This window comes from Meriones unguiculatus, chromosome 12 (genome assembly GCF_030254825.1).
Source record: "Meriones unguiculatus strain TT.TT164.6M chromosome 12, Bangor_MerUng_6.1, whole genome shotgun sequence".
In the NCBI taxonomy this organism is placed as follows: Eukaryota; Metazoa; Chordata; class Mammalia; order Rodentia; family Muridae; genus Meriones; species Meriones unguiculatus.
The window spans coordinates 79339522-79353393 of record NC_083360.1 but is presented as its reverse complement, the minus strand read 5'-3'; the positions used below and the strand labels follow the sequence as shown (position 1 = coordinate 79353393).

The 13872-nt window shown below is 43.9% G+C and overlaps 1 protein-coding gene across 1 annotated transcript in view; it reads right to left on the bottom strand.

Annotated features, from left to right (window-relative positions):
* Window positions 1-13872, bottom strand: part of Cachd1 (cache domain containing 1) — a 221589-nt gene that overhangs the window by 132992 nt on the left and 74725 nt on the right. Inside the window, exon 2 of the mRNA XM_060365967.1 lies at window positions 1733-1795. Coding sequence (XP_060221950.1) covers window positions 1733-1795 — 63 coding nt within the window. The remainder of the gene's footprint in view (window positions 1-1732; window positions 1796-13872) is intronic.

Sequence of the window (13872 nt, the reverse complement as noted above, 5' to 3'; positions counted from 1 at the left end):
GCTCTAACTTCTAACAGCTACATTGGAGGCTTCCAAACTCAGTCACAGCTGGTTTAACAAATGATGTCAGCCCAAGAATACAAAATAGCTGCACGTTCAGAAACAGCCCGTGTAAGGACCTGTATCTGTTACTTCCACCACCCCCACCACCCCCCCCCCCAAAAAAAACCCACAAAAACAGGCTAAACTGATACCCCAGATCACATTCTTTAAAGGGTTATCAAATAGCGTTTGTCTCCCAAAACATCTCCTCTACCGAGCAGGCTTTGTGTAGAAATGGTAGTCAGGACTCAGGCAGACAAGACTCCCGCGGCACACCACGGCAATTTCGAGCTATTTATCCTTAACAATACCTAAACTAAGAGAGAGAGAGAGAGAGATGCATCACCACATCACCACTTTAAAGTGATGAAAATAGGTCCCCACCTCTAAACAGCGAGTGTAGAACTTAGCTCACATCACGCTATCATGAATAAATAACTACCTCATAATAGCTTCACCCTGATGCAAACCCTTTCTCCTGAGAAAGCACTTTTAAAGCCCGGATCTGGACAAGCTGTCTCAATGAAAAAAAAAAAAAACAAAAACAAAAAACAAAACAAAACAAAAAAAAAACAACAACAACAACAGAGGGAACTCAGCATTTAGCCATTACACATTTTGTTATATTTCTCTTTTTATCCTGTGAAACCCTTCTGCTGCACTCTGGTTTTGAGCTTGGTTCTGTTTCTCATTGAAGTTTTAAACCTAGCTTCAAGTTACTTGTCGATGGTCACGTGCTGGAATGAAGTTGGTGGATTACCTGAAATTAAAGCCTCCTTTTTTTTTCAAACCACTTTTCTCAAGCACCCGCTAATTATTTATGTCCAAGCTCACCAACACCACGTTCTAACAAAGAAGGCACCTCACCCGATACCAGCTACATACAAACAGAATCTGGCCTTTAAGAATTTTGACTGCACAGAGCACTGAAAGAAGGAGGAAGAAGAAGAAGAAGAAGAAGAAGAAGAAGAAGAAGAAGAAGAAGAAGAAGAAGAAGAAGAAGAAGAAGAAAAAGAAGAGGAAGAAGAGGAAGAAGAGGAAGAGGAAGAAGAGGAAGAAGAGGAAGAAGAGGAAGAAGAGGAAGAAGAGGAAGAAGAGGAAGAAGAAGAAGGAGAAGGAGAAGGAGAAGGAGAAGAAGAAGAAGAGGAAGAAGAAAAGAGAACTCTGTAAAGAGGAAACAAAAAAAGCATGATGTAGCGGTAGCTGCTTCGAAGCCAGTACCTTTCACTAAGATGATTTCACTTTATTCTCATTGGTTATCAGAACCTCGTGAGGCAGATATTAGAAGTTTCTTATATGAGACTGACAAACGACCGTCAACAAAAGGAGGTTGGGGGGGATTGGGGGATGGCAGCAGAGAAGGACTGTTGCTATGACCAGAGGGTGCATGGAGACGGTGGAATGTGGGGTCTGATTTTAAATTCCGGGTGCTTATTTTCTGCATCAGACAAAACGCATCTCAAAGTCTTTAGATTTGGGAAGGTGAAAGATGTTTATAACAAAAGAAAAGGCTTCCAAGGTACACGAGGAAAGGCTGCGAGCCATCTGTAACTTCTAAGCACCTGACAGCAGGTGAGGATGCCACCCTTACACAGGGAGAGTAAAAGGCAAACCCCCTAATGGAGACTGCCAGAACAGCTCAGCGGAAAGGGGAGACAGGGCTGGGGAGTGCCCCGCCTCAGCTTCTTACCTGCTGCACTTCGCTCTCTCCATTTGAGATCTTCTCTGTGTAAACCAAGGAGTTGAAGATCCTCTGCAACAAGAGAAAACGACCATGAGACTTTTCGCTTTCTTTATGTGTGTGAATGATTGGTTGCATACAACATAAGTAGATCCAAACAGGAAAAAAAGTTTTAATTAAAATACGGCGACTTTTACAGAGAGAAACCCAAATATCAGCCAAAGTCAATCACACTTATTTATTTAAGCATTACCCAGACACTATAAGTGAAATAAACCAGATGTTACGCTATATTTTTCATTTTCAAAAATACATTTAATTACAGATTTCCGGAGCTCATGCCATTTTATCCGGCTGCCATAACCTGACAACGTTGTGTTTCTCATTTAAACCCTGCACTCCCTGAATGCTGTAATTGTTTACAGACCTTAAAATCTAATGCAATAAAAAAAAAAAAAGCTCTTTTGGAAAGAATTTTTTTCCATATTCTCTCATGTCCCTAGGCAGCCAGTATCTACCCCGTATTATCTATCACCTTCATTCCTCCAACACCCCCTCAGGAGAGTAACAAAGACACTTGCCAAATATGTGTGGCCTCAAGAGAAGAGGCTGATTTTGTGCCAGGAAAGATATGGGACCAGACTGTGACACATCGGCACAAAATTCTTCCGTGGGTCCCTTCCTGGCCTTACTCACGTCTCTTCTTCCACACACCACCTGAAGTTAACAAAGCTCTGTAGATTTGAGACTGGCTGAAATATGCAACAGAGTAGAAAATGAGGATCCAAGTCGAGAGTAGTAAAGGGGGGGGGCGGGGAGCGAGAAGGGGGAGGTGGGCAGCACCCTCATCGTTTGTCTTACAGCTTTAAAGGTGCCACGGAACTCTCTAGCTGTCAGACCTGAAGATGTCAGCCAAATTTTTGCTTCTCCTCTCTATCCTGCTGCCAAGCATTTGTCAGCGTCTGGGAGGGCTTCCCAGCCAGCCCGACACACCTGTGTGGCTGTGGGGAGACTGTAAGGGCCAAGTTCATCAAGCCCACTGCAAGCTAAACAGAATGCAAACGAAGGGAGGACACAGGGCTGGGGCTTGGCAGGGAGTAGGCGGGGGGGGGGGGGGGGCCGAGGGTGGAGAAAGCAAACACACAGGAGGACCTGGATGGAATTACAGCTTTGAAGATTATAACTATAAATCATCATGGTACCTCCCATCCTTCCCCGAGTGCCACACTCATTCATTCATCAGACGCTAGCAAGCCCCCTTCTCCCATTAAAAATAGCCTTATAAGGAGTGCTTTCTCTTACAACTTTTTGTTTATTTTTTTATTTATTCACTCCCCCCACTTTTCCCCCCCTTCTTTCTCTCTCTCTCCCTCTCTCTGTATAGAACTTTGGGGAGTTAGTTCCTTCCTTCTACCATGTAGGTCCCAGAGATGTAAGTTGGGTCTCCAGGCAGTTTTACACACTTAGCCATCTGATCAGCCCAGGAATGTTTCCATGACTGGCTTGGAGTAGTTCTCATAATAACAACACCATTGGTTAAGATTTATGAATTAGGGAATAAAGATATAAACACGTTATATCTGCTCACATCTCTCTCTCTCTCTCTCTCTCTCTCTCTCTATCTCTCTTTCTCTTGATGTGTTTCCAGTTGGCAGTCATTTGTCATTTGTTTCACTGTGTAAAGCAGAACTAAACACATAGTCTAGATTAGCCTTGACCTCTCTTGCCTTGGCCTCTCTAGTACTCTTCTACATCCAGCTTAAACTGGTTTTTAAAATGCTTTCCTGACAGATGCTATACTTTTTCATTTACATGTGTGTATGTGAACCCATGTGAAGGTACACCGACCTGAGCGCAGTTGTTCTTAGAGCTCAGGTGTCGGGTGCCCTGGATTTGGAGGTACAGGCAGTTGTGGTACCCTGTGAATGCTGGGAAACAGACCCACGTGCTCTGTACAAGTATGTCTCCAGCACTCTTAACTGCTGAGCCGTCTCTCCAGCTCTGACAGATGACACAGAAACCTAGGGCAATGCACTCATGGCAACTCTGTGTGCCTGCTTTTTAAATGACTATCCTTATAGGGGTGAAAACCCAAGAGCTTTGGAGATTTAAAAAGTTGATCAGAATCACTCAGGGAAAGGCTGGAATTTGAAGCCAGGCAATGTGGCCCCCTGAGCTGACACGCCTAACCCTGTGTCTCATTAGGATTTGCTGGCTGGTTAAGTTTTGCATAACAAATTTGTTACCAAGATATATCATGCCTGTAACTTAACTGGTAGCAAAGCCTAACTAAAACCGATGCTTATTTATAGGGCTTATTAATGCACAAACCAGTCATTTTTTATATGTATCAATTCTGCTCCAGATTCCACTGAGGGTTATTTTATAATCAAGGGGCATCAGAATACTGAATCCTAAAATACATCTCATTTTTTAAAGAAGGAGGTGACAGATTACTAGCCCAATAGCCCGATCCTTACATCTCTAAGGTCCCAGTTCTCCAGAGCCTAGGCCAATACTATCACTCACTGTAACCCCAGAATATATTCTAGACTTTTCTATAATTTCCTTTTTAGAAGGATGCTCAGTTCCTTTATATTACAAATTAACCTAACTGATGCAGTGATTCCGGGTCTTGGTGAATACACTCATGGTCTTAAGATATCATAGCAGGGATACTGCAGTGGAAGGCTCCAGGGAGGTCAAGCAGACCCACTGGGGTCAAGCCAGCACTTGCCAATGAGCAAGTATGGTGTTTCCCTGTTTCTTAGGAGAAAAGAACACTCCTCGATAGTTGTAAGAACATGCTTCAGGGCTAGTCTGAGAGGTTACTTTAATTCCTATCATGCTTGTGATGCTAACAGCACTGGGGCAATGGAACTGATTTGGGGTGGGGCACTGAGACAGGGTCTCTCTGTGTATAGCCCTGGATGTCCTGGAACTCCCTTTGTAGACCAGGCTGGCCTTGAAATCGGACATCTGCCTGCCCCTGCCTCCCAAGTGCTGGGATTAAAGGCCTGTGCCACCATCACCTGCAGGGCTAATATTTTTAGGTAGTTCATTCTTTGGCTTGCAAACAATTCTATACTGTCTATACCTAATAACTTTAGGTTGATAAGAAAAAAAAAATTAAAGCAACAAGTCCTAGATGTGTGCAGCAGTGATTCAAAGGACTCTGTGTATTGGGTACATCCCTCTAGCCATCCCAGTACTGAATGATAGGGCTATCACCAAAGTAAACAATTTTTTTTTCCAAATCTTTCCCCTGTGGCAGTGTTGGGGACATAGCTGAAAACTTCAGTGGGAGCCCAGGAGAACGTATACAAGTTACAACCGGTACAAGATTTTAAAGTTGGCTTACGCATGTGTATAAAATTCCATGGCACAGAATAATTTTCACCGTGCCGTAAAAGAGCTCTCCTCTAGTTGGGTGGTGGTGGAAGAAAAAAAAAAAAAAAAAAAAAAAAGCTATACTCAGCTCCCCAAAGCTTAGAATTTTTATAGTTTAATTATATTTCACATCAATTACTGTACTTAATCTTCATAATTGCCTGTGTAGGCAGGGCAGGTATTTTACAGATTTGAAAACTATAACATGAATGTTAGAACTATGTCCCAGGTGAAAAATTGCAGTGCTGAAGTCTGAACCTAGGTCTTGAATTAAATACAAGCAGTGTTTTTAGCTGAACTATTAAACAAACTTCACTCATATCACCTTGGTGTTTGGAATGTCCTAGGAATCCGTCTAGAATCTGGGCGTGGACATGGGTGATGGGGAATGAATGAGGTGCAATGATTGAAGTTTGAGGTTTTCATTTTAAGCAAGTCGTAAAATTTTGGGAGCAATCAAAGTCCCAGACAGTGTCTTTCTTTCTGCCCCACTTTGTACTGCATGTGAAACTACAGAAGAAACAAAATACAACTTTGCTTTTGTGTGTTTCGGGTAGGGGTGATATTTGGGATTATGTGACAATTCAAAAGACAGGAATTCAAAATTGTGGAGCCTGGCTGACATTTGGGTGGCCTTAAGGTCAACGTTTCTTGGTTATTAGGGCACTTGAAAAATGGATGTGGAAAGGAAGATCCCCTTAGACTACAAAACTTGGCAGGTCAGAACCTTCATTCCATCCTTTGGATAAGTCACTTATGGTAAAGCAGCTAAGGGTGGGGGTTAGGAGGTGAGGCCACCATCCTGCTTTGTACTCCAAATTGTCACTTTTCCTTAACCTACCTTCCTGGAGAACCAAATTCCAGAAATTTGAATTGTTTTTTGTTTGTTTGTTTGTTTGGTTTGATTTGTTTTGTTTTTGACACAGGGTTTTTCTGTGTAGCCATGGCTGTTTTGGAACTAGCTCTCTAGACCAGGCTGGCCTCAAACTCAGAGACTGGTGGCCTGCCTCTGCCTCCCAAGTGCTGGGATTAAACCTGAGTGCTGGGGTTAAGGTGTGCAGCACCCATGCCTGGCTCATGAACTTGAACACCACCCAAAGGAACAAAAATTCTCCTGGAAATTTGCAAAGCCCTGGAAGTGAAGTCCAAAAAACACTACCCACTATCTCTCAGTCTCTCCTGAAAAGTTCTCAACTACTAAAAGTAAAAATATCTTTTAATAGGTATGGAGACGTAAAGTTATTTTTAAATAAAAATATTTCACTGAATCCTTGTTATTAAATTTATTTCCATAATTAAAAGAAAGCAAGTCTTATTTTACTCATAGGTTCTGCATTAATGTGCACATTGGAAAGCTGTCCATAACTTCTAAAACCAAGCACACACTTACCCTACGACCCAGCAACCCCCAACCTTGACACACCCCTGACAGAAACGTGGCTGTGCACTGACTAAAGTATAAGGATGTGCACAGCTTCATGGCTCTTCAGAGCTCAAACCCAGAAGCGGCTCGCATGCTGGTCCACAGCAGGAACTGAACCAATGCACACCCAGAGTGTCTGCACCCTCAGAAACTCAACGAGAATTAATAGACAGCAACGGCAAAGCCCCTCACTGCAGCACATCACCACGGCGCATGGCCACCGCGTCACATCACCACGGGCCCCCTCGAACACTGACTGAATGAAGCCTGGTGCTGGAATACACAAGCGTTTAATTCCATTCGTGCCAAGGTAAAACCAGGCAAAACCAAATCTGTCCTGTAAGCGTCTGGACAGTGGGTATTATTTTCCTGAAGGATGAAAAAAGAGTAGGAAGTGTGGCAGGAACTTCTAGAATGCAGAAATGTTCATTTTACTATTGCATCTGTTTAGTTAGTTGGGAGGGGTGTGGGGTGTGTGTGTGTGTGTGTGAGAGAGAGAGAGAGAGAGAGGGAGGGAGGGAGAGAGAGAGAGGGAGAGAGAGGGAGAGAGAAGGAGAGAGAGGGAGAGAGAGAGATGGACTCCCATGTGCCACAAGCCAGTCTTACCAGTTCCATGCTCTGGTTTTCAATATGAGTGCTGGCTATTGGCTTTTGTGAGGAATTAATTATCAAGCTGTGCTTTCCAAGAGCATTTGTATGTGCACTAGTGTTTGCGTGTATGCCAGGGTGCACGTGTATGCACGTGTGTGGAAGCCAGAGGACAGTCTGAGGTTCCTGTCCCAGGAGCATGGTCCATCTCCTTGGAAGACAGAGTCTCATGGGATTGGAGCTCATCAAGGAGGCTAGGCTGAGCTGGCTATCAAGTCCCAGGCCTCCCCTGTCTTCACCTCCCTGGAACTGAAGTTACAAGCTAGTCCCAGCATTCCTGGCTTTTTACCTGGGTGCTGCGGATGGGTGCTTGTGAACGAAGTGCTTTTCTGATGAGGGTACTGATTCAGCCCTTCAGCTGTGCACTTTTCCAGGATGCTGCCCTTTGATACATTTATGCTCAGCATGCATTTCACACAGTCTCTTTGAAATACGCTCCGCCCAGATGCTGCCATATCTATTCAAAGCTGTATTTAGAAAAGGAGTGTTTCCTGGACCAATAGAAATACTTGTAAATAAGAAAAGCGAAAATCCAATCCCTTATCTGGATGATCCCAGGTTGTCCTTCCTAGAGACACCTCACAAGTCACCGACCAGGTCTCCAGAGCCTTCTCTGGTGCTCTAAACGAATTACACCTACACATTTACAGCACGTAATAACTCTCAGTTTTTAAATGATTCTTAATTCTTCACACTCTCACCCAATGTACTATTTAAGTCTCAATTTTCTGAAATAAAAAATCTCTACCTGAGTTCCACTGGACCCAGATATCCTAAACATAACACAATTTAGTACAATCTGCCTTTTGCAGTTCTCTTCTTAAGCACTGACTATCTCCTTTCTTCCCCTTTAAAAGAGGTTCCAGTCAGGATTAAAAATTAAGAGATAGAATTGGACATAGTTCCTCCTACCACGCATCTGAAGGAAGGGGGGATCCAAATATTATTTCCTCCTCATATTCTCTCCTCTTCCCACCTCTCCAAAGTGTTGCGGGCTACAGCTTGCTACAGCCTTTTCCTTCCCCGGGCCTAAGCCAGAGTCTACTGATCTGCACTCTTAACTCAAGGTCTCCCCCTCCGACCCTGCTTCTATTTAATTAAGCTTAACAGATGGCAAGAGGATTTTTTTTGGGGGGGGGGCTGGAACAGGAACAGTTACAAGGGTGTTTAATAAGATGGTCAGTCCAGACAGAGAGCCCCACCTTTGCTCCAAGGTTTAACAAGTTTAAATAAAAGCTGTGGCGCAATACCACAGTGAAGGAATAAATACCCCCAACACGCCTAATGAGAGGCTGCGGGTCTCCTTCCCTGCTCTTGGCTGTGTTTCTACTCCAAAGCTTATTCTCCTGCTGTTTTATGGGTCTCTGTGGCCAGTCCATATGGCTGGCAGTTCACTAACCACTTCATCCAACTTTGGAGCTGTTGCTATGACCCGAGGGATTGTGGACAAAGAGGAGGAAAAGAAAGACTGACATTGTTGTCTCCACAAGCGGACCATCGGGAACCACCGAAGCACGGTACTGCCACTTGAGGCAATTCCAAAATCACTGGAGAATGAACCATCGGTGACTTACGGGGAAATGAAGTGTACGAAAACCCTAGGAATAATCTTTTACCAGATTTGGGTCCTTTCAGTCCGATTAGACAGTCTGATTTGGCTCAGACTGCTTAAGTCACGTGGTTACACCCCCGGAAGGCCCAGGAAAAAGGCCTTTCGCAGTGGAGCCTGATCCCTTTGAGCTCTGAGGTCACAAACCCGCTGCAGCCCAACAGCCTGGACTTAATCCCTGAACTTGCTTGTACTGGGCATGTGACTCAAAAGTTTGCTGAGAGTATTGGGAAGGTTAGCCCCTAAAAATAAAACTGTAAAGTAAACAAATTATCCAACCATGGACAAAACAGAAGAAAGGTATACAGCTGCCAAAAGCATATTTATAATATTATAAAAGCATATTTATAATAACTTGTGTTAGTGTTAGTATTTTTTAAATAGCGCTTAAAAAAAAAGAATCATTTTGTGTGTATAGGTGTGCTACAGACAATGTTATGATCTGTATTCTGGCAAAGAACTATAGTGCATCAGGCATCTTACAATACGTAACTTCAAAATATTCACAATGGTTACCACAGCCCTTCGGGGTGATGACAAGAGAAACAGAAACAGCTCGGCATCTCCAAGTTCTGACTCTTATCCTTTGCCTGAAGCCAAAAATTCCTTGGTCCTGTCCTGGCTGCAAGCCAAGAATGCCAGGAGGAGAGTCTGGCTCCTGCTCCAACTTCTCGCTACCTTTATTCTCCTTTTATGCCACCAAGATGAAAAACACTGCCTGGGAATCATGTGGAAGGGCATGATCAAACTTGAGAGCTACTTGGACAGCCCGAGGGGGGGAGGTAGCGGGGGGGGGGGGGGCTGGCGGCAATATGACTAATCAATTCACTTCTCTATCTCACCCAGTTCCTGCCATAAGTCTCATCAAAAACCCCTAGGCTAGCCACTTGATAGCAACCCGTATCTTGGGACTCATCTGACTGCCTCTCACCTCTCAAATGCTTACTTTTAATCTCACAATAAAACTCTATTCTAAGCTGGGCATGGTGGGTGCACTCCTGTGATCCGGCACTCAGGGAGGCAGAGGCAGGCGGATCTCTGTGAGCTGGAGGCCAGCCTGGTCTACAAAGTGAGTCCAGGATAGCCAAGGCTACACAGAGAAACCCTGTCTCAAAAACAAACATCAACTACATCTTAAATGCACATTCCTATTGTCCCTGAAATTCATTGTGGGGGTGTTGGAGTCATTTGCTCTGGAAGGTTCCGGTAGCTGTTTGGTCTGGTGTCTAACCCCCTAAGTCATGCTCACCTTAGGTGAGGGAGAAGGCCTTTGCCATGCAAGGTTCTCAGCTTTTCCTATATTGTTACTCTTTCCTTGTTTCATAGATGAAGAAACTTAAGGTTTGGGGTTTAGCTTGTCTCAAATCTGGCTACAAAGCCAGAATTGTTCCAAAGTGCACGTGAAAGACGTGGCTTGTGTAACACTGAGGCACTGACCAAATTAGAGCAGAGCTTGACTAGTGCATTTGAATATATGTTCTTTCCCTCCTTTCCCCCTCTCATGTTTCCTTTGTAACAAAGAATGACACACATTTTCCAAAGACAAGCCAAACTCAAACCAGGGTATGCATTCAGAGAGTCAACCAGGAAAAACAAAAACAAAATCATCTGCACGAGATCATCCCCATAAGAGCTCGTGTGGAAAAAAATTAAAACATGGAGGCTCACATCTGACCCTTGCCTAAACACCCTAAGCTCCTACAGGCCATGGAGCCCGGCGGCAGACAAAAAAAAAAAAAAAAAAAGCTGTTCTCCTTTTGTAAGAAAGGAGAAGGCGTAGTTACTGAAAACTGTCAGAGGAAGAAGCGTTCGGTGGAGAATTGAGAACAAAAAAAGCAACAGGTGACCTCCCAGAAATCAATTACACCTCAAATACAGCCCCACACACTTTCTGGTTCTGTTTCAAAAGCTGCCACACACAATGGCAATGGCTGACCCTCGAACGATGCTTCCAGCCTGTCGCGTGCTGGCACCTTACAAAAATGAACTCTTGTAAGACCTGGGGTCTCACAGCTCAGGAGTTCAAGATCGCGCCCTTCCCAGAAACTCCCCCAGATCACAACTTGCTGCAGAAGCAAGAGGTTTATTAACCATTGCACAATGGGGTCACCCCTGCCAGTCAGCAAAGAGTGGCACCGGGAGACAAAGGCCTTTAGGTTTTTAAAAGAAAAATTGTGGGAAATTTGAAGTTGTAGTTTTGGCAATTTAGGATTGGATGAGGAAGTTATAAAGTAAGATAATTGGTTAGTCTTAGGTGCTCAAGCTTGGCCAGTCCTGCCAAGTGTGGATGCAGCTGCAATTGAAGGTGGGGAGTGGTTAGCTCATCCTTGAAGATTAGGGCTGTGGGCTCTTGGCTGGAGATCAGAAGCTACTCAGAAGAAGTCTGGGTTTGTTGCTAAGAAACACTATCTCAAAGACAAGAGTCCTTTTTACTGAGTGAAGGTCATTGCTTGCTTGCCTTTTTTCTATCTGTCCTCATAGATAGGGTCACATTTTTCCATTCTCTGGAAAGGTACTAAGAGGCTTTAGCTTAACCTGAACCTAAAACTCAAAACTATAGGCTTTAGAAGACATACAGGTTACAAAGTTAGTCGAACCCTTTCACTCTTCTGGCTCAAAGTGAAAATGAACTTGGAGTGGCTTTCGAGATGTCTGAGTGTGTTGTGCTCACCATCACTTTAACTCTTCTACTAACATCCTACTGTACTTCATCTTTTCCAAAATATTAGGGGAGAGTCTCTGACTGGCAGATATCCCGTGACAGATGCCAAGCAAAACCCACTTGTCGCTACCTACCCACTCAAGCGCCCACATACCCTCCAAGGATGGGGAGGTGACGGTGAGTGCTCCCTGCTGTGTTAACTCTGTAGCAGGGTTGGTGAAAGCAATGTGCTACCTTTGAAAATACTTAAAGGAGAAAGAAAGAAATCTGTTTGGACTGCCCAGGGAAAACCAGTGTTGCTTATATTTTACTTCATTTCCTTCCGGATTTCTTGAGTGTGTAGCTCCAACCCTTGTTGTAATTCTATAGAAATTAGTTTAGGCCGTGACTCCCAGCCACCCTACATTGCCCATGGTAAGCATAAATGGTTTGTGTCCTCATTAATCTAGCTTATTAAACCACACAGATGGTTACTGTATTTGGGTTGTTTGCTCAACCAGCTAGCAAAAGGAAGGAATCTTTTTATCCTTAACATTGAAAAAAACAAAAATTCCCTATTCTCTCAAAAATCTTTTTTTTTTTTTACTTTCTGGGTAGTCTATCAACAAAATCCTTGAACCTCAGATTTTTTTCCTCTTCCCAGTTCCTTTAAGTTCCTTTAAGTTCTAAAGCGTTCTCTCTCTCTCTCTCTCTCTCTCTCTCTCTCTCTCTCTCTCTCTCTCACAGAGACACACCTGACCTCTATTACTACCATCATCGTCATCATTATGGAGACTCACAGAAATTGTCAATTTCTTGGTCTGTTGGCCTTTCACTTTTACACCCTTCAAAACAACAATGTCAGCTCTGAATAATAAAGCATGTGAGTGAGTCACAAGTGGGTGACAAGTGTCACCTTCACAAAGGGCTGCCTTTTGGGGGTTACTCCGTCCCTCTTGGGGGTTACTCCGTCCCTCAAAGGAATTACAGAGAATAAGAAAACAGCATGCACTTCTGAGTTAGCAGTGAAACTATAAAGCCATCTCAGCCAGCAACCTTTCTAGTTGTGATCACTTGATTTCCTGTTGGAGCAGTCAAATCCAGGCGGGCTGGTGGGTAAACTGCCCAGAGAACAAAGGGAAACGGAACAAGGCGGAAACACTTTCTTAAGTGCAATAAAGGTTAGGAGGGGTTATTGGGGTTTTTTGTTGTTGTTTTGGCTTTCAAAGGGGATAAAGGAGAGCAAATCAAATCCACATGTTGGAAAGATTCAGCCTGTGGCCGGTGTAACTTGCTGTAAGTAATATTCATGGCAATCTGCAACATAGCCGCTCAGAGATTGAAAGTGGAGTTGCCCAAATGCTCTCTCTGCGAATGGGGTCAAATTTCCACGCCCCCCTTCACTCTCCTCACCCAATTGTCCCCCTACAGCTCCATTTTCTTTCACCTTGAAAGGAGAGGGTATTTAAAAACTGCGTGTTTATTCTTTGGGTGACATTTCAATATTTCCTAAACCTTCCATATTCTGTATGTGAAAAAAAAAAAAAAAAAAAAACCAAACCAAACCATAAATGTGTACATAGGTTTCCATTAAGGACAATAGGAATGGTGAGCTGAAGCGCTTAACCTTCCAGACTTTAGATGCTGGCATTTAACCAAATCGAAGCCAAACAAGTCCTTTTAGAGGCCATGCAAATGTAGGTAGGTAAATAGGTAGGTAGATAGATAGATAGATAGATAGATAGATAGATAGATAGATAAGAAACATGGTGGTTCTGTAATGTCAGGAGCTCACACACTGTGAGTGGAATTAATTTACAGGAGGAGAAAGGGAATGAGAAGGAGGCGAGGTGAGCAATGCCACTCAGGCTCTATCTAGCTCTGACTGGTTGGCACGGGCTCCGCAGGCTGTCCAAATTCACAGAGGGGAAGATGGCCGAAGGAAGCCAGGGGCTTGACTTTGGGGCAGGATTTAAATAGGAAAAGCAAAAAAAGAGCTTGAGGAGAAAGCATTTCTATGCATTTGCTGAGAAGGTCTGTATCACAGTAGGAATTACTAAAGAAAATATTTACTGAGCTCCCCCTTTTAGGCCAGGGGCTGTTCCTGATGATAGGGATGCTAGATCATTTCTGTCTGTGTGCAGTTCACATCCCAGGCCCCTTGGCCTTAAGAAAACCCTTCTAAAGGACTTGCTAAGCCTGGGCCTGTATCAATGATCAGGGCATGGCTTCCAGGTTCTAGAAAGAGTCCCCAGATCCAATGATTATGACCGAAGACATATGTGGTAACAAAGTCTGCTTACACAGGCCAGATTGGCAATGAAACCAAACTCAGTGAAACAGAAAAGTCGGGGTTAGACTGAAGGTTTTTGCAAGTCAGGAAGAAGAGCTAGAAATTACGCAAATGAGTTGGCACTTGGTGGGGTCTTTGAATGGGT